Source organism: Hylaeus anthracinus, unplaced genomic scaffold (assembly GCF_026225885.1).
Source record: "Hylaeus anthracinus isolate JK02 unplaced genomic scaffold, UHH_iyHylAnth1.0_haploid 11980, whole genome shotgun sequence".
Taxonomy (NCBI): Eukaryota; Metazoa; Arthropoda; class Insecta; order Hymenoptera; family Colletidae; genus Hylaeus; species Hylaeus anthracinus.
In genome coordinates this window covers 104,176-125,910 of record NW_026534328.1, presented here as the reverse complement: position 1 = coordinate 125,910, position 21,735 = coordinate 104,176, and the positions used below count along the sequence as shown (strand labels likewise).

Genomic DNA, 21,735 nt, shown 5'->3' with positions numbered 1-21,735 from the left:
ACTTTTTTTGTTCATTAGTACATTCATGAAACACTAAACTTAATCAAAAGTCAGAAAATTTTATGACGTGTGTTGCCTTTTTAACCGACCTTAAAAAGGAGGAGGTTACTCAATTCGACATGTATATGTCGTTTCGCGTGCGGATGCACAAGATTCGCGCACCTCGGCGGTGCATCGCTTCTTTCGCGGGTGTCGGGCCGGCCCAGGGTCCCCAGACCCCTGCTGAGCGGGGGGCTGCGCCCCCTCGACCCACCTAAGAGCAATATACATCTTTCAGAGTAACCATGTACACACCAGCGAGGTGCGCTGCAGTACTCATAGTTGGGAGCTTCACACCCAAACCCCCAACCGGGGGCAAGCCCCCGGACCCCCATTTTTTTTACTGTACGAATAAAGATCGTAGATGATACAAGCTCTCAGAACAAGTTTGAACCGTGTAGTGTGTTTTTGTGTGCTATATGTAGTGTGTTCGTATATGCAAATGTATGATCTTTATATGCAAATATCTCGGAAATTAACGCCGAGCGGGAGTAACATGTATAGGGAAAAGTTGTTCAGAATGATGACCTTGACAACATATTTCAAGGTCATCGAAATCGGTGAGGAGGACACACTTCTAAATAATTACCGAAGCTTGTCAAGATCTAATAGCAATGAATAGATCAATAGAATCAGTCCTTGATTGTTCATTTTATCCAATATTATTATAGTGTGATAATAAGGCTGCAGAAGCAAGCGCAAAGACAAATGGTGGAAACAAGTTAAGGCATATGACGGAAATCAAAGAACACTATGTTAAGGAATGCGTAAAACGTAATTTAGTTAATATTAAGTGGATCTCGTCTAAAGAACAGCTTGCAGACATTCTTACTAAACATCTCTTTTTTGAAGTTCACAAAAAATTAGTCGATAAAATTATGAATAATATATAGTAAAAGAATATAAATAAATCAAGTTATTTTGGTTCTATTACAGGCAAGACAAAGGAATAATAATAGAAAAGATAAAAAAAAAGAAAAAAAGATAAAATGTATATATGAATGAGAATATATCTGTATAAGTGTTTATAAATTTATGATATGATAATTTATGTTATGATCTGTTTATAAATTTTAAGTTAAGCTCAAGTTGTAGGGAGCATGACTACTTGAGGAATGTGTAAATAAATGAGCACATAGACGGGAGGGAGTATTGGAATATTGATGCGTCTATGCGCTGGTATGAGTGACTAGCAGCGCTGTGTTCATGGCGCAGTGTTCTTCTGTTAGTTGCCTTTTGATACAGTATAAAACAAGCTGTATGAAATATAATAAAGATCCGTTAATTAATTAACAGAAGTGTGGTTTACTGAACTCCAGCCCTTAAATAATATTCTAGAAATAAACAACACACTGTTCACCTTTTCTCTATCGTGCTTGTTTCGCCTCAATCCTGGACTCTGTATAACGCCGGTAGATGGCGCTTGCGCTCCATTATTTGCGGATTCGACATATATGTTTTGATAAACCATGTGTAAATGTGTTCAAAATTATCTTGAAAAAGGTACTCTTACTATTACAATTTGTGGCCATAGCTCTGATATCTCTGCTTTGAAACAACATATTAAGAAATATTTGAAATATGCTATCAAAACCGCACGTCTATATTACGGAAATTTGTTTGCCTTCAATATTAATCGGTTTTAAATTGATATTATTTCCGTTTCGCAAAATGGGAATATTTGTTAGCTTTGTTTCTTCTAAATTAAAGCTGATATTATTTTTATCTAAATATCGAGACTTTGTTTTCGTTGATTCTAATGTTAAATTGCGTTAATTTTTTACTTCGTTACTATCAATAGCATTTGATATATCGGTATTGGATATATTTTTACACAAAATGCAAATTCTTTTCGTGTTATATATTTTGTCATTGTCAAAATAAAAATTTTTAGAACAGCTATCGAATGTATGTACTAATTTGTTGCATACAATACAATTACATAAGTAGATGTTTGTTGACTTATTATCAGATTTACATGTCAAACCCATTGATATGTCTGCACAAAATTGTGGAAGATCTTTGTTTGAAGATGTAAGTTCACTTTTTTCTAAATTCTTTACACAAAGTAATTGCTTCTCTTTTTTATCATCTGAAGATGTAGTAATTATAGTTTAAGCATGAACAAGTTTTGTACGTCCATTTATATAATCTATGTGTCTAAATATAAATAAATCTGCTCTTCTCAGTAAGGAATTTGGAAATAATCTGCATTTTATATTATTAAATTCGACTTCAACAACTGCTAGATGCAGGATTCCTACCATATCCGAATTTTTTTTGACATATATCAGACCATAATGGAAACCATTTCATATCACGCAATAATCGATCAACAATTCATTGGTATAAATGTCATTAGCCCATTTTCTAAATGCATTGCTTGTATCGGAAGTCTCTGAACATGGTTCTTCATTTTCTATGGAATCGGAATCTTCAGGAAACAACGACTCACAATTGGTTAATATATTTTTTATTCTTTCCTTATATATTTCACTAATTGTATGTGTTGGTGTTCCGTCAGGTAAGAATCCTACAGTTTCACTTTTTGCTATGATTATAATTGCACTGAGAATTTCTTCTGCCTCCTTTAATGTTTGTGCAAGAATTAATTGTCACATACAGTTTAAAAAAAGAATGTCTTTATTCTTCGATTTACTTTACTAAAGAAATTAACACATCCTTTCATAAAATGGGCTACGTCTATCCGGACGTAGCATAGTGGCATATCGTTATCCCAGCATTTTGTAACATAATCATCTATTCCTTGACTTTTAGCAAAAATCCGTATTACTGCTGTTAATAAAGCTTTAGACGAATCACATGTTACTTCCTTCGGTACAGGTATCTTTGCTGGCAACCATTCCATGAGCGGAAAAAAAATTGCGTTTGTCGTCTGACTTTCAGATACCATCTGTGTTACTGCAAAATTTATGTTATGTTCTGAATTTAAAACACATATATACAAAAAAATGTGCTTGGATTTGTTATTGTTTGGTCTATTAAGTTTTGATATTATGCTGCCAGTTGCGTCAATAGCAACAAAACAGTTACCTCATACAGCATATTCTCTATAAATAGCTACTTTATGGTTTGACCAATAATGAACGAAGAAAGGGTTTAAACCTAAATTATGTATTATATTATGATATGCAGTTTCCTGTGCTATTAATAAGGATTTAAGAGGATCTGTATCATAGCATAAATGTTGACTGTATTCGTGTTTAGCATTTCTTATTGTTTTTGCTTTATGTAGATGCGGTGCTTCCGGATCACCAATTGTCATTAATTTTTGCGCTTGTTCAGTTCTATGTATTTCCGATGTGTGTGAAATTAGCCCCGCACTTTTCGAATTTTTGATTTTTTTAAATTGTGCTACATTGTGCTACATTGTGCTACGTTTGTGCCGTATTGTGCCGTAAATAAGAGATCAATAACATCTATAACAATTAAGAAAAGAAATAAAACAAAAATTATACTATCCCCGCACTTTTGCCAAAACAAACTTTTTTTTCTATAGAAAGATGCGTACTAACTTGTGCTACATTGTGTCATTGATAGAAACTCGTTATCTCTACTCATTTTGCAGATAAAAAATGTTGATTTTTAAGGAATAAAAAATTTAATATTCGCACAATTTGCGAACGGCGACAGATAATCGAATTCTGCAAGATGTGCTACATTGTGCTACTTACAATACACGAGACATATGCGTTAAAAATTGAGATTAGCTCGAGGGTCAACAAAAATTAACAGAAAATGGTGGGGGTGATTAAAAATTTCGATATTTCCGAATTTTTTTTTATTATGCCGTATTGTGCTAGACTGGCACAACAATTTTTCCTAATTACAAAATTTCGCCAGATCGACAGATTTCGCAGCGTTGGCACAGTTAGGAATCAGACGTTAGGAATTTGCATTCGTATTCGCACGCGCTTGCGTGTAGCGGAGTACAGTAATGCCTCGATAAATGCACAAGCTCGGGACTGAAAGTGTGCATTTATCATGGAGTTCCGACATTGTTTGATCTTTGCCGTCACCGGCAGGACGGTGAGTAACATAAAGGGACGGACTGAAATAACATGATCGTATGCGGCGAAACAATACTAATGCAAGTATGATACTTTTATTAACCGATTTGTGACATCTTTATGAATAAAATGACACGAAACACGATATAATTTGGATTATATTTGCCATGCATCTTTTTTCAGTTACCGTTGATACATAATAATTTGTTACAAGTAAATATGTTCCCAATTATGTCATGTTTGATCTCAGTTTATTTAGAAAAAGTCAACAAATTTGATTGTAACAGTTATATAAAAAAAAAAATTAAATAAAATAGTTAGTATCCTATTGGTATTCAGGAAAACAAAATACGCCTTTGATCTTTGCCGATCGTCATGATCTCTTTCTTTTTCATTCGCTATCCTTCGTTGTATTTGTTACGAGCCAGGGCGATAGCGACGCGCGTGTGAGCCCTGCGAGTGAGGTGGATTCGAGAATTGCACCGATACGATTAATTAGTATGTATCAATGGAGCCGAAGATTTGAGGATAGAGTAGATAATGCAGACGACTCTGACGCGAAGTCAGATAGTTGCGGGAATCGGTATCTCCCAGTGAAGGGTAACCGTAGGTTAAGGTTCGAACTGTGAGGTTGTTGGAAAAAGTGCACGAAGTCAGATAGCTAGCAGGAATCGGTATCTCCCAATAAAGGGTAACCGCAAGATAGGTTAAGTTTAGGAGTTCGGGTTGAGTATACAATGACTAAATCGTATCGTTAAAATGTAACACGCGTCGTTAATAAAGCCTCGCAACTTGGTAATTTAATAGAATAATAACTCGACCGGTAAAGTTATTATGTTGTGGGATCGTTAAACTGGCTAGGATTGATGATTTCAAAGTAAAGGTTTGATGATTGATCTTACAGACTTTTAAGTTTACAGAAAGAGTATATATTCAAAAATAACTATACTAACTACAAGTGTCCAGTGTCGTGTTGTCGTGGTTAGTGTATGAAGTTAAAATTACCTAAGTGTTGCGCGGTGTTGACGCACTGGCGATGCGGGGATCGAGAGTACTTTTATGGTCTTAATAGATTTTAAAACCGTCTTCGCGGATCTATATGGTAACGATGATCGAAAGGAACTGAAGCCCGATCTCACCAGAGTACTACTCTGCTGACGATCAATGTGTCTCTAACGAGTAACTCTTTCGTACTAGCCCCCAAGCAACGAAAATCATGGGTTTATATACCCCTAAATGTTGGTGGGCAACCGCCAGTGATTTCCATATTAGGAAATTTGACGGTTAGGATTTTCGTTACTCTGAGGTCGGCAGGTGTGTGCTCTGGGAAAAGGGTAGATTAGAAATTATCCCACGCAACGCGAGTCAAAGATGATATTAAGAGGATGCAGCTGCAGGATGCACTCCACTGAGACCGAGCTCCAAATTCCAGAAAGGTAGATAAAATAAAATTAATGAATGCGAGCTTCTAAAAACAGAGAGTATCGGGAGAGTATCGAGTATATTATATCGTGTTTGGTATCATTTTAATTAGAAAAATATCACAAATATTGTCGCGAACAGTTTTGACGCATAAGTTTATCAATTATGTCTTCGTTCATTCTTTGTTGTTTCATTTGGATTTGTGTGTATGCGTGCGTCTCGTGGGTCGTTGATCGCGCAGCTCTCACGTTTGTTTTAAAAGATGACAAAACGCGATTAAACGACGCAGGTGCTACCCAGGACAGGTCAGTTACTGCTTGATCGTGGCAATATTCGGTATTCTTTCATGAAATAAAATAAAATACTTTCTCGATTTTATTCTCCATTTCACAATTAAATTCGTACAGAATTTTTCTTATAAGTCTGACCATGGAGGCAGTAAACATCAGAAAAAATTATTACTTAGTCCCAAATATAGATGCGTTTTGAATGAAAATGGAAAAGTAGATAGACCAAAATCCACTGTATATAAGGAATTAAGTTCTTTAATAGAGGGAAAGATTTTCCTGTAATACAATTATACCATTTTATTACAAAACAGATATAGATTATATGAGAAAGTTTTAAGTTACCATAATTTAGATAAACCTACTGAATTTGATGTAAGTATTGATGATGACGAATCGTCATTTAATTTGTCATCTACGGCGAAAGATATAGAATTTAATCTGGTAATACCTTTAAAAACATGGCACGATATAGATTGCGAATCAGTAATCTATAAATCTAACAGCAAGGTACAGAGAAATTATAACACATTACGACGCTGTAGATGGACAAATATAATTTTCAAACTTATATATGAAACTGCGAAGTTACCATGTGCATTTATGTTTAAACGATGCAAAATATCCGAAATAGGCACTTGTGCAACAATTTATGCAAAAAGTCCAGACTGACAATTAAATTTTATTGGTAAAATTATTAATAAGCCTAAGGATAACATAGATATGCAAATAGAATGCCATGTAAGAAATTTTAATGCAGACATTACACACACAAAGAAACATTCCTTTAGTGGACCAAAAAGAGTAGAGATATCGCAATCTCTTGCAATGGGTACATTGTCGGCGACAACATGGCGAAGGCAAGAAGCTACAAAAATAATGAGTTTGTATGATTCGGAACCCTCACATCTATACAAACCTTCTACTCTGAGAAAGGCGAACCAGAAAGATCAGTTCTAAACTTACAAGTTAAAGGATCGTGTGTATATACTAATCTGCAAAATATGAAATATACAAATCATGCAGATTCCATTCATAGTATAGGTTATGATCCATTTTATGTTCATTATTGGACACCTGAACAAATTATTATTTACTTACATTGTCACGATACAATTTATATTGATGGAACAGGTTCATTAATAAAAAAGTTTAATTTACCAAATGGGCAACTATCATCACATATTTATTTATATCAAACCGTTATGAATACAGGAAATTATAAGATGCCAGTATTTCAAATGTTGAGCGCTGTGCAAAATGTCAATGCAATTCAATATTGGTTAAGTGAATTCTTGCGTATTGGTTCGATTAAAAAAGTAAATTTTCCATTTCCTCGATCAGTCGTATGCGATTTTGATATGGCGTTACTTAATGCTATTGTGAAAGCTTTTGGCCAATATTCTAACTTGAAACATTACTTAACAACTTGCTTTGCTTTAGTTTTAACAGAACATTCTGTTGAAACGCCAAAGTGCTTTATACGGCTTGATATTTGCCACTATATGCATATGGTGTCTAAATGAAAATTCTTTTCGCAACTAAATCCGAAAGTAAAAAAATTTTATGTACGCGCTATGGCTTTGTTAACAAAGCAGACAAACTTTTGCCATTTTGTAGAAATAGCAAAAAGTATTATTTTATTATCCCTCAGCGTGGAAATTGGAAAAGATCACGAAGGAAATGATTCTCCATCGGAATCTGCTCGTGTCCTTATAACGAATCATATAAAAGACATCGAAGAGGTGTCACTAGATGATAAAGATAATGACAATATACAAGATGAAGATTTTGATTTGGAAATAACAATGTGTAACATTGCATCGTGGTCTAATGATCTTCTTCAAGATTGTCGCAAAACGTTACCAGAAACGAAAATAAAATGTGACACGGCAAATCCATATTATGTTCCGCAGTTAAGTCAAAAACTAAAAACATTCCTTGTGTATTTTCCATTATATTCGGGAGTAATGATTCCTATTTTTGGATATGGACAAATAAATGCTAGTTCATCATTTGTAGAGTCTGAGATGAAAGATATTAAGCATATCTTATTAAACAATAAAGAACGTCCAATGAGAGCAGATAAATTTGTAATTACTCGTCTAAGATCGTTTGTGGGCAGATCACTATTGGCTATGTCGACACATGACTCTCTGCTTTTTGCTAATAATAATATGTCAGCCACAAAGAATGATGTCAACAGTAGTTCGATAAGGAAGACTGAACTTATGTCAACTATCGAAGAAAGCAACCAGTCTGAAGACATATCGAATTCTACAATTGTGCTCAATCATTCAACAAAGTATGAAACTGACTCTAATTCTCCGACAAATATTAAAGTAGAATTTAATTCTAAAGGTATTATAGCAAATCATACAAACGAATTGAATTTAGAGCACAATTGGAGAAATAAAAATACAACACAAACAAATAAAAAGGAAACATATCTGGACAATTGCCCGGACTGGGATATAAGTCATAGGAAAGACGCGCATAGGAGTTGTAAATCTACAAAATGGTAACCTATGTTCCTTTGTAACTATCGATAAAAAAAAAGTTCTTGTTACATGCGGATTTGACAGTATTGTTTCTATAATTGCATGTGCATGCATTAATGAATATTATAAAAATAATATTGTAACATCCGATACTACCATTATGAACTTCGTTAACTGCTTCTTAAAAAATGGTTGCAGTCAAAACACATACAAACTAAGAGCCGAAATATTAATGGGTGTTAATAAATTCAAAACTCAGATCGACAAAAATTATATAACTATAAACTGTTTCTCAAGCGTAGGAAATGTTGCACAATATGTTTTCGAAGGCGATCCTAGTTATACAGAAATAAAAACTTGCGCCGTATATTCACACATTATCATGCGTCAATCTGTATTAATTCCTATTAATGTTGATGTTATTATAAAGCACGTATATTGTGAACTATCCATGGCTATATCAGAATGTATGCCAAATAATAAATCAATCTGCTGTAAACAACGTATGAACAGAAATATAAAGTACGGAAAACAAATATTTATAGAATGTGACGTAAAAGAAAACGATACAGAGAAAGACTACTATCTTGCAGAATTTCAGACAAAAATTCAGGTTGGCGAGGATTCGTTTCTTTTAGCGGGCATAGTAGCACGTTACGGTGATACCTATGAGAACGGCCACTATGTAGGGTATTCGTATCAAGGATCTCAAGATAGAATTCAACGATTTAATTAAAAATATAAGAAACAAATCCAAAGAATATAAAATAAAACCGCATTTAATAATGTTAGAGAAATAATTTCAGAGATTGGTATTGCTTCTCTTAACCAAAGGTGGCAACACTGAGAAACAACAGAGTGCGTGCGAGTGCGAATGTCCGGAAAGGCCCTGTTAGAATGTCGGAATGAACGAACGTGCTAAGCGTAAAACAGTAAAGTGTGGTTCGAGAACTGTATGTTATAATCTAAGGACATCGTCCATAATAATCGCAGATAATGAGTGTTCATTTAGTGTGTTAAATTAACCACAAACTGAATATATTTTTCTTTATATTATTTAAGAAACACAAATAACTACGCACATTTTATTTCCTTTTTCTTACTAAACCTCATCAAATAATCTATGTTGCATGCGAAGCAAATTCATTTTAAATATATTATGTTCATGCATTTTTCTTTTTTTTTTAATCTTATATCTATATCTTATATCGTTTATAAAAAAGATTGACTTTTTTGCCATTTCAGAATATTAAATTTTATTTGGTGTTTTGTGCCTAAATACATATAATATATATATACGCCTATAATATTATAAATAACATTAATATGAACAACAAAAAAACAAAAATATAAAAAAACAACAAAAAACATAAATTAAAAATATGTAAAAATATATGAAAGATGCAAAATAACAGAAAGGAGCCACAATACTGCTACGTTTACGTTGTTGGTTCCGAGTAACGCAAAAGGTGGTTGTATACGTATATGTATGAGGGAACGAGTGCGCGTAAGGGTGCGTGCGCGGGTATGCAAGCGTGTGTGCGAGAGTGTGTGTGTGTGGATGTAGTATATTACCGATATATTATACCCCATTTCTTTGTTTTTTATTAAACTTTTAGTGTATAACACGTGTCGTTTTGTACACAACCCTCAGACGCAATCCTACGTATATTATCTATCGGTATCATATATTAAAACTAAATGTACAAAATATATTTTCTTATATAACCATTCATTACAGTTGAGAAATACACGTTTTAAACATATTCGCAGAATATTCTGATTCCTAACTTTGCCAACGCTGCGAAATCTGTCGATCTGGCGAAATTTTGTAATAAGAAAAATTGTTGTGCCAGTCTAGCACAATACGGCACAATAAAAAAAAATTCGGAAATATCGAAATTTTTAATCACCCCCACCATTTTCTGTTAATTTTTGTTGACCCTCGAGCTAATCTCAATTTTTAACGCATATGTCTCGTGTATTATAAGTAGCACAATGTAGCACATCTTGCAGAATTCGATTATCTGTCGCCGTTCACAAATTGTGCGAATATTAAATTTTTTATTCCTTAAAAATCAACATTTTTTATCTGCAAAATGAGTAGAGATAACGAGTTTCTATCAATGGCACAATGTAGCACAAGTTAGTACGCATCTTTCTATAGAAAAAAAAGTTTGTTTCGGCAAAAGTGCGGGGATAGTATAATTTTTGTTTTATTTCTTTTCTTAATTGTTATAGATGTTATTGATCTCTTATTTACGGCACAATTCAGCACAAATATAGCACAATACGGCACAAAAAAGAAAAACTGAATATTCGAAAAGTGCGGGGCTATCAAAAATGTTGTTTTATTCTATTTTCTTGAGTACGCCTTGACTTACAGAATCGCGGTTTACGGCACAATACGGCACAAACGTAGCACAACGTAGCACAATTTAAAAAAATCAAAAACTTGAAAAGTGCGGGGCTAACTTCACACACATATATTTGTCGCAGTGCGAAGAACGCACGCGCCGACTGCGCCTACAACGCCCACTGTTGCCATGCAGGGTACGCATCGTCCTTGAAAGAGGAATATAAATACAACCGCCACAGCCGGCTTTGTCACTTACTTACCTATTACCTCTAGTACTTACTTATTTCTATTACACACTTCGACTTACTTCTACTTCATTATAATTGTGAGGCCTGTGAACGGTCAATTCTACGAATCAATCTTGTATTAGTACAACGATAATAAATCCTTAGTGGAGAAAAGCTCTTGTATTAATATTATAAAACCAGTAAATTCTAAATCGAAGTGTTCATCGCAGCAGGAAGAATTCGAGGAGGACAACTTCTGAACATCTTTACAGCGGTAATTGTAAAGCAGGCACACGTGAGTAATTTGTAAGAACGATAATTTATAAATTTGGAATCTGTAACAGCGCGCATCAAATTCAGAAACTCTCACGAACAAAATCTCATTCTTCTCCTTTCGTTCATCTATCGATTCATTAGTTTATTCTTTCCTATTTCTTTAAATCTAGTTAATGTTGAAACTACAGGATAGTTCTCGTAAAGAACGTAAATATATATTTTCTTTCCCAACGAACTCCGAGGAATGGAGGAATTCTCCGTTTTCTTGGAGAAAACCTTTGAAACCCTTCCCTTGAACGAAACGACTCTTCGAAAGTTGTTCTCATCGAGACAAACCTTTCTTTTGAATTCTACTTCTTTCTCCAATACGAATTATATATAAATTGTACCCAAAAAATTCGTTAATTCTCGAAGAAAATGTAACGGAATTCAAATCGGGAACCGTTACGTCCTTTAGGTGACATTCTCCTCTTGGAACGTTGATTTCGCCGATGAAATACATAAATAATACTCACCTTCGAATCACTTGCTCGATCGAATTCTGGAATACTGTAAAAGTAGAATCGTATTGTTATTCACAATATAATTCAAATTAGGATTAATATTAGCATTATTTAACCGCTCACTTGCCACGCTTTGCCACGTTGATTCTAGATTTCCGCTCGGTCCAGAATCGCCATCTTGTCAGAGATTTTCTCCGCCAATCAAGTCTGAAACAAAAATAGAACTACTTACCAATCATTATTCGAGATCCCGTTCGAAACGCCATTTTCGATCGGAGGGTACGTCCCAAAATTTCGGGTCTCGGGCGAGGCCGCGCCTACTCCGGAACTCGGGACGTTACACCGGAAACAGCGGTGGGATGTCGATTCGTAAAATTTTTAATTTCACACCTACAAAGTATCTTACGGACTAGTGGCTAAAAAATTAAACCCTGTATTCGAAACAGAGTATTATTACACGAAAATTTAGAATTCTCTTATTTAAATTATAAAACTTGCAAATTAGTAAACAGAAATAAAAATTTTGCGTTTAAAAACAGAATAAGACGACGCGGAAGTCTAGAATTCCGAGTATTTAAAAAACTTTGATATTAAAACAAAGTGGCGTAATTTGCATAAAATTTTGTACTCTGGTATAAGAAATAGTTGTAATTATTAATTATAAGAATAAGAAATTAAGAAATTAGTTCAAATTAAGGACATTAAGGAAAAGAAGTGCGAGAGTGAATAAGTCGACACGCAAATTCAAAGTTTAATATATATTTATTGAACAAACGTTGCTTAAATTCTTAAAATTTTTAAAATGTACAGTCAAGACTCCGCGTGTGATGCTAATAACAGCTACGAAGGTGAATTCAGTGTAGAATCGCGCGAAGAACTTCGTAAAAGTTGTGAGGCCCTTCGAATACCAGTTCGCGATGCTCTGTGAAAAACAGAAAGAATTAGAACATCGCCAAAAAATGGAAGAAAGAAGAAAAATCTACGTGGATCCACTCACCGAGGACATCGATTCAACCTTGCAAGACGAACTCAGGGCTATGAGGAAGGCCATCGAACAGTTCGCAGCCATCATGAGGACAACAGCATTCAACATCGCAGCATCTTCGTCTTCGAGCGACTCTAAAACAGCAAGAGACGCAACAGAATCTGTTTCCAAGTTCGACGGTTGTAACATACCTGTACAACAATTCATCAGAGCGTGCAGAGAAGCAGAACCAGATGTTCCAAAGGAACAGCGCCAGCACCTATTAATTTTATTGAAAAATAAATTACAAGGATACGCGTGCCAAGTCATAGAAGACAGGCAGATAAAAATCATCGAACAACTTACCAAAGACTGCGAACGATTTTTGCACCGCTCTATAATTCCAATCATTGTCGTGGGGAACATATTGAATTACAAAGAAAACATATTGAATTGAATGACCAAAGAAAACATATTGAATTACACTGCGCGTGTTAAGGATCCCTACGAATACATCATCAAGGAGGAGAAACCATCTGCAACAGGAAAAAGAATCATCGACAGTTTCGCTGCAAAAAATTTCATCTACGGCTTACCTCCAGATATGCGACTGAGAATTCAGTTCCAAAATCTTTGACCTCTGGAAGAAACGTACGATTGTGCAGTGCAAGTTGAAAGTGAAATCGCCAGACACAAACTCAGGTTCGGTGATAGTAATAATAATGTTGTAAAACTCACCTGTCAACTTTATGGGGAACCTAACCACACTGCGAGGTTCTGCAGTAAATTTACACAAGTACCACTTGAAAGAAGAAATCAACCAGTGAATAATAGACAATTATCAACCACCCACGAAACCACCACCAATCATATGTCATTATTGCAATCGACTGGAACATTTCGAAGCCGAATGCAGGAGGAGACAATTTGACAGGAGTCGACAAGAAACAAACCTTAAAACCAGGAATCAGGGAAATGGACCAATTCCACAACTGATCCAGGATGCCCCTCGTGAGACGACAAACACCAAAATCCATCCAATCTGCACGCAGAACGACGAGTCCGAACCCCTAGAGTTGCCAGAATCAGCAACCCAATCACTTGTAGAGTTCCTTCAGCAATCCTTCGACCAAATGGAGTAATTTGATCAGCTCGCTTCATGCTGGACACTGGCTCTGAGGTAAATTTAATAAAACAAACAGCAGTTAGTCCTCAGGCAATTATCGACACCACAGTAATCATAAAACTCTCTGGTATTACACATGATTTCACTCCAACACTGGGACTTCTTCGTTCATCCATATTTGGTTACCCTGTCAACTTCCACGTCGTTAGCAGCACATTTCCCATCGAACATACAGGAATTCTCTGTACCTAATTTTTTATAACATACGGTGGCACTTCAGATTACATAAATCGACTTCTGGAATTTAAAGACATCATTATTCCCTTCGCCGAACTACAATGTAAACAGGAGCACTCTTCGAAGAAAGAAGTTGTCGCAAGGATCCAAGAAAAATACGACGAACCACTTCCTGCAAAACCAGAAGAAAAACCAGCCAAAGAAGCTGCAAAGAAAAAACCCAAATTAGAAACGAAGGAAAAACATTCCATCAGGAAAAATGTCGTCTTAAAAATAGAAAATAACCACCAGAAATCACTATCGTCGAATCCAGAGGTAACTCAAGCTCCTTCTACCACCGAACAACAGCCAGTCGAAGAATCTAGAAAAGAAAAGTCCAAATTAAAATCGAAGAAAGAGTCTAAGGAAGTCGATATAGATCTCACTCTCCTTGATACTTGGACACAACTGGACCCCAAAGAGGAAAAAGACGACCAATCCAGTGCCAGCAGCGGGTTCACCTGAAGCAGAGGAGAAAGAAGAAAAAGTTTACAATGTCGCAGCCGAAATCATCCGTACGCAGCCTGTCAACGAGGAACTAGTCATCGAAACCTAACCTGCACAAGAATCCTTCTACTCCAGCAGCATCGTGGGCCAACTTCTGAGAAAATACGGTTTCACTCTGGGCAAAGGACTGGGGAAAAATCTGCAGAGACGAACAACACCTGTAATAGCGAAATGCAGCGTAAAGAGACACGGTTTAGGATATCGGTATGTCGAAACAAAACCCTCTGCATGCGAAATCGGGTCGAGTTATTATTATAAATACCGTAGATAAGGGTTCTTAGTTAATAAGAGGAAAACGGGATTCAGGTATCACCGAACGCGTATAAAATATAACCTGTCGCGATTCGACGCGCAATTTTGTTTCAACCTTCGCTGTGAATTAGGATATGCAAACTCACCGATTAGATTCCTCAACACTTTTGACACGAAGAACGTAAGAATTTCGCCCCTACTATTATTTTTTTTTTATGAATTGCATGATTTTAATTTCAATTCACTTTCCTCGCATGTTTACATTTCAACCAGGGCCCCCCAGGGTGGCCAAGCACAGTTGCGGAGTAGAGAAACTACGTTTTTAGTTGGGGACACAAAACCACGCGGCGCTAGTAGGCATCCCATACCCATATCTAGCGTATCGGTGAGTACCACCAACCCGGTATGAAAATTTCAACGTCAGTGTCGGTAGCCGTCGGTTTCCGTCGGTACTCGTCGTCATTTGCGAAGTAACAATGGGCCATTGTCAATGGCACAATGGTAACCAGGGCCCCCAAGCTCTACTCTTGTGACCATGTGACCATGAAGCCCGATTTAATTCGGGTCCCCGGGGTTTGGCGGCGCTAGTGTCACTCTTTTACGAACTATTAAGGGGATAGACACGGGTAATGCAGAGAGATGACATTACCGGCAAAAGTGGGCCTAAAAAGGGGTTCGCGATTTTTCGCTTTTCGTCCTTATATTAGCATATTTTGGACTGAATGAGGGCTCATTCGAAAGAGGAAGGTCCAACGAAGGGTGCTCTGATCATGATAGAACGATAGTGTGTTGATATTTAATAATATGAGCGTCCAAAGTTAAACAAAAGTCGAGCAAAACACATCCGTAGAATGGAAGTATTTTTAGGTTACTAAATGGATTTTGTGACTCGAATGATGACCAGAGCACCCTCCATTGGATCTTCCTCTTTCGAATGAACTCTCATTCAACCCAAAATATGCTAATATACGAACAAAAAGCGAAAAATCGTAAAAGCATTCCCAAAGACGAGTTCCGCCATTTTGACGATAATGCAAAGCAAGTTACGTCGCAAATTCAGTTCAGACAATCGATAGGAGATGGCGCTTACTGAGGACGACTGCTAACGCGATGTCGATACAATTGCGATGTTGCCGTTCTCACAACAACGTCTTTCTATACTGTTGCCATTTCACTGAGGTCGAAATCGCGCTTAGCATCCCGATCCCGTATCCTTACATTTACCAACGTCGACTCTTAGTCTCTCTTCCTTCTTCATCGAACTGTTTCTTTCTACTTTCGTCATCGCTTCGAAACTCTAGCTTCGCGCTGAACGCGGTTCGATCCCGGTAGGAGTCACTTAATTTTTTTTTACTTTTTCTTCCGTTTGTATGATGTTTTGTTATGGAAACTACCTTTTTATATATTAAGATTATTTTTATACATTATTGTGCAATTTTTATGTTTTTTATCGCTTTGAAAAAGAAGTCATGATGTGAAAGGAGTTTCTACAAGCTTTTACAAAAACTTACGTCCTTATAGTTTGTAAATAACAATTTAATTATATTAAATAAACATTGCACAACTTCTTTCTTCTTTTTTAGTCGGAGATACGGAACACTCCGACTGAGAAGGAGGATCAAAAAACGACCTTAGGTGTAGCATAGTAGGGGGTGGATAGGACTCTCAACTTTGATACATGGTGTAAAGGGGCGAACAAGCAGGCTGGTACTGCAGGTCCTGAGGGATATGGATTGCCCGACGTCCAACTCCGCTTCGGCATTTCCGATAAATAGGTAGAATGACCCCGCCCAATAATGGACCACTCCCAGCAGAGTAGCGCGCAGCCTCGAAAGGATAGGCCCGGGTCCAAGAGAAAACAAGGATCGCTCGAAACGCGGGGTCGAAACACGAAGTCGAGGTGATGAGATCCCGCCTGGCCCAAAGCTGTGGACACGGCCAAAGTGCCATTCGCCCAAGAGAACACCGGCAAGTGCACCGGTGCTCCCCCCCCCCTGGCTTAAAATGCGAAAAAGATGCGAAAAGTAGGTGTGATATCATAAGAATTTTGCTTGAACAAATTTCAACTGACTTTGAATGCGCACCAGAGCTATGAACCCTGCGAGTGGGTTGAATTCAAGAATCGAAGAAGATACGATTAGTCCTGAATATTTCAATGGATCCGAAGATTGAGGATGGAGTAGAAATCGCAGACGACTCTGACACGAAGTCAGATAGCTGCTGGGAAAAGGTATCCCGGTAAAGGGTAACCGTTGGGAAAGTTAGGTAAAGAATAAGAAAGGACCACGGACCTGACTGGTTATCCAGTCGAAGCACGTCCGTCCCCGATGGCTACCCACTATAACCCCACGCCCGCCTAAGCTACATGGGAAGCGCCTGGATTACGCGAATACTCAACAGGGCACTTCCCAGCTAACATGAATCCCGGGGGGAGGGTGTTAACCTCCCCCACGCCTTACTCTATAAGACCCCGGGCGGAGGGACCCGCCCGGTGTCGCCATCCCCGGGGTCCACCCACGGCTCCCGACAACTTCGTGCCTATTCCGCTACAGGAGTCCCAAGGGTCCCCACGCAGACTGGGCAAGAAGATGCCGACACCGGTAAGGGAGGTTCGTTGGAGGCATGATCCGGCACGCCCCGAAGCTCCACACCCCAACCCCCACGCGCCCCAGAAGGACCCCGTGGTTCTAGTGGGATCGGGCCGACCACATTAGGTGGGAATCATGGCCCCTCCCAGGTCCAGGGTCAGCTCACCCCCCTGCCCTCCACATTCGCCGCCGCCGTACGAGGCACATGTCGTCGCGGCGGCGCCCCTCGCGGCCCCCCACCATTCATACCCCCACGCAGGGGCGTACGCCGGTGCGAGGGACGTCCCCACGCCCACATCCTACTTGGCGAGCCCAAGTCTCTTTCCTGGGCTCGCTCGGCGGCCTCCTTCAGCGACATAACCTCCTCGCAAAAGGTGGCCGCCGCCTTCCACAACCTCGCGCTCGAGACCATGTGGTCGACCATGGCCGCGAGCAAAAGCTCCCACCCATCCACTGCGACTCTTAGGGCACGGCGCGGCGCGATTTATGCTGGACACTCCTTGAGTGTGTGCCACGCCGTGTCCACGTCTGCGGTGTGCACCAGTGGTGACACTGCGGTGTCGACTCCCGCCTCATCCGGTGCAGGTACTCTCCGAAGCATCTATGCTTTGAGAGTACCTGCGTGAGGCGGAAGGTCAACCTTCCCCGCATCCTGCATCATGTATCAAATATGGACAGGATGGGCCGGACAATCGGACGGCCCGATGGAGCAAGCTCTTGCTTCCACCGGGCCAGCGTGTCCTTCCAGGCTTGGCCCTTCCGGCACTCGACCTTACGTACCTCCTCAGCCGCGAATTCCACCCCCAGAAGGCAGTGGGCGGAGCAGTCGATCGTGAACATCGCCGCCCGCTCCACCGCCGCCCGCTCCACCGCCGCCCGCTCCACCGCCGCCAGATGGAAGGGCGGAATCACGGCAAGAAGGCCCGCCGCCTTGGCAGAGATAGTACGGTATCCCCGTATGGCCCGCAGGGCGAGCCGGCGCCGCACTCTTTCGAAGAGTGCATGGTTGCGCCGGCTACCCTCAAGTGAGATGCCACACGGGGGCCCCATAAAGGGCTATCGACTGCACCACCTCCGCATATAAGCCGCAAACCCTTAACTCTGCCCCCCCCTCCCCCGATATTGGGCAGCAACCGCGCTAACGCGACCGCTGTCCCTTCCATTCTGGGGGACAGGAGGTCAAAGTGTTCCTTGAAGTGCCAGCGGCCGTCGACGATCAGGCCCAGATACTTCATGGTGGGCCTGATGTCGACGAAGGTATCCACGATGCGAATCCAGAGGTCCCGATCGCAGGTTAGCCGCCGCGCCCGAGACAATCCGTAAAGCCAGATTGCCTCGGTCTTCGCAGCAGCCACGGTCAGACCCAACCTCCGGATTCGCCCGACAACGCAGTCTAGGGCGGACTCAGCAAGGTGCCTGGTCCTCCCCCAGTCTTCCCCATCGGCATATAACAGGGTGTCATCCGCATAGCAGATGACACCTGCGCCCGGAGGAAGGACAAACCGCAGCACCGCGTCATACGCAAGGTTCCACAGAAGCGGTCCGAGGACCGACCCCTGCGGAACTCCGCGGTGCGCCAGCGGGTCCGAGACCATAGCCACGTCCATAAGGACGTAGCTGTGGTCCGACAACATTTCACCCTCCCAGACCCGCCAGTTAGACACCCAGCGTGAGGCGGCGGCTGACGCAAATGATACGTCTACGATGGACCAGTCGTTCCACCTCACGCACGTTGGTACGGAGCCCCGGTTTAATAACCGGAGCTCCATCCCCTCCGCTCAATCCTGCAGCGCTCCGCCTCAGGAGCCGGTCCTCGGGTTACCCCACGCGGTGGACCTCGCATTGAGTTACTACTAACATAGCCCCCAGCCGGTCCAAAAACCTACCGAGTTCGGCAGCACTACAATTGGGTGAATTGTAGCATCCTACGACTAGGAACCTTCCCCATTGTACCAAAACCATCCCCCTGCTCCGTTCGACCACGGTGCAGGGGGGAAGAGTCGCCGAATGGCGACGGTACCACATCGCCACGAGACCGTCCTCATCCCCGAACCAGTGTAGATGGTCGGGGACTTGGTACGGCTCCGTGGCCACCGCTAGACCACCCGCCACTCCGCTAGGCAGTGGACCATAAGGTCCTGTGCCCGGCGGCAGTGGTTCAGGTTGGCCTGCAATACCCCAAGGGAAGCCCTGTGCGCCATTTCTAGGCCGTCACAGGACCTCCCGTGACGCCACGGCCTCCACCTCCATCGCAGCTGGCACAGAGGAGGTAGACGGGAGTGTAGCATCCCCTCCACCTCCCCGAGGTACCGCAGAGGGTGGCGCCACACCTGCCACCCCCTTTCGGCCCTTCTTCTTCTTTGGAGGCAGGGAGCACGCCTTGCTCCCCGCCTTATGTCCCGCAGGCCGGCCCAACTCAGCGCACACTACGCAGTGCGGGGCCTCACGGCATTCGGCGGCCCTGTGGGTGGAGCTCCCACACCGGTAGCAGTGCCCGCTCCGGTTAATCGCCGCAGTGCACCGCTGCCGCACATGCTCTACGGCATGACAGCGGAAACACTGCAGCGGCCGGGATGCCAGCACCACCACCTGGGCGAGGGACCACCCCATCCTAATACGCTTGGCCTTTCCGATGGCCAAGGCCGCCACGGCTGGGCACTGCACTCAAATGGTGCCGAGTCCATTGGGCGGGGCCTTCAGCTCCCCCACCCTCACAGACTCGGCAGTGCAGCCCCCGGCTTTCACAACCGCCGCAACTACCTCCTAGGGGGTCACGGATATGTCCAGCCCCGTCAAGCAAAATTCCGCCTTTTTGCCGGGCCTAGCCACCCTAACATGCAGGCTCCCCAAGGCGGCGGTCATTTTGGCCGCCAGGGCGTCTGCCTTTGGGCCCCCATCGGCGCCCGGGACCTGAATAATCAGGCCCCCCGTGACGGCCCTCTTCGAGGAAAGGGCCTCAATCCCGAGGGCTCCCAGGTCGACGTCCTGGCGAGCCCTCCTAATGGCCTTCTCGTAGGTGACCCTGCTCCCCTTCGGGATGGTGATTGTTACCGCCGCCGAACGGGGAGAGGCCACCACGCGTAGAGATGCCCTCTGCGCTCTCGCGCTCCCATTACCCGCGCTCTTTTGGACAGGGGCCGAGGCGACGGGCGGGACCAAGGATGCGTGCCGCCCTCCTTGCCCGCCGCCCCACCTGCGACCAGGCAGCCCATCGGGATTGCCCGGTGCTATCGCAGGATTAGTGGGGGGAGAAGGCAACAACCGCTGCGGAACGGTGGATGGTAGGGCGGCCTGGGCCCCCCTCTTCCTCCCCTTCTTCTTCTTCTTCCCCCCCGCCGGCTTAATAATGACGGAGAAGGATTCCCCGCCAACCGCCGGCGTAGAGGAAGCCACTGCACGAACCGCAGTCGCAGGGGTCGTCTGCCCCCCCACCGCTCCGGCATATCCACCCTGCAGTGGCTTTGCGGGGCGTGGCTGGGGATCCCGAAAGTCCAGGAAGAGCTCGTTTCTGATTGACGCAAATTTCGCATCAATCAGAGCCCCAATCCTGGCCAGGAGAGCCCCATCGTCCCTCGCCGTGGTGGTCGCCGGAGGCGGCAAGTGGGTGTCAAACCGACCTCCCCGGGCAGGTGGAGACGACGGCCCTGCTAGGGGAGCATCAAGCCTTCTCTTGAGGATCATCATCTCCCCACGCACAGCGTCGAGGGTCTCTAGGAGGCCCTCGACCTCCCGCCGGAGTCTGGCGTTCTCCTCCCTGAGCGTCTGGCCATCCGACTGCATCCTGTCCCACAGGGCTGCAGTCGGTGCGCCGGCGCCTACAGGGGAGGAGGCATCCCTGACCCGGGCTTTTTTGGCGGCCTCCCGGGTTACAGGCGGCGACACCGGCCGGTCAGCACCAGCGCGTCGTTTGGCCCGAGCGCACGAGGCCGAGGACATTGACGTCATAGAGACGCCATCGTCCTCATTCACCCCCAGCCGTGACCCCGCTCCCGGATCGAGAGCAGGAAGGCCAACTCCGGTCCGGCGACCTCTCGAGCTTGCTGCAGATGGGTCTGCAGCCCCCAGCCCGCGTGTCGACGAAGCCTTTGAACTTGGCCTCGACGTCACACTTCCTTCCTCGACCACTTCCGGGCACGGTAACTTCTCCAACACAACTGTGCATGGCCGTGTGACATTGCCGTCACCCCTGCTATTGCCGGCCGACCCGGCACCAGTGCTTCCTGCGTTTTTAATTAAGTTGTCCATAGTTTTTGTTTTACCGGCGCATCGTGCGCGGCGGGGCAGGCTGTTGGACGGCAACGGGTGTACCCTCGGGGGACATGCCTAACGAAAGACTTGCCCTCTACCCCAGTTCTCCTGGGTCCGTCCTTCGCATTT

The 21,735-nt window shown here is 42.4% G+C and overlaps 1 protein-coding gene and 1 long non-coding RNA gene across 4 annotated transcripts; both read right to left on the bottom strand.

The window, feature by feature from the left end:
* Positions 1–12,384: 12,384 nt before the first annotated feature.
* On the bottom strand, positions 12,385–13,019 carry LOC128897148 (uncharacterized). The gene is made up of 4 exons (XM_054160868.1): positions 12,969–13,019; positions 12,822–12,889; positions 12,643–12,764; positions 12,385–12,567 (listed from the first exon to the last, which is right to left on the bottom strand). The coding sequence occupies exons 2-4, from the start codon at positions 12,835–12,837 to the stop codon at positions 12,397–12,399; spliced, it is 309 nt and encodes a 102-aa protein (XP_054016843.1). The 5' UTR covers positions 12,838–12,889; positions 12,969–13,019; the 3' UTR covers positions 12,385–12,396.
* Positions 13,020–13,070: 51 nt separating this feature from the next.
* Positions 13,071–15,073, bottom strand: LOC128897150 (uncharacterized). Of its 3 annotated transcripts, XR_008462218.1 has the most exons (7): positions 14,917–15,073; positions 14,569–14,657; positions 14,261–14,472; positions 13,563–14,177; positions 13,348–13,411; positions 13,206–13,249; positions 13,071–13,145 (listed from the first exon to the last, which is right to left on the bottom strand). It is a non-coding gene; the product is annotated as an uncharacterized LOC128897150 (long non-coding RNA). The 3 variants fall into 3 exon arrangements; XR_008462219.1 differs by having other exon boundaries at positions 13,077–13,249; XR_008462217.1 differs by having other exon boundaries at positions 13,077–14,177.
* Positions 15,074–21,735: the final 6,662 nt, after the last annotated feature.

Bases quoted from the DNA above. Each gene is read 5' to 3' on its own strand.
- LOC128897148 (XM_054160868.1), bottom strand. The intron at 12,568-12,642 runs GTGAGTGGATCC...TGTTTTTCACAG, and splicing joins AGGTTGAATCGATGTCCTCG to AGCATCGCGAACTGGTATTC.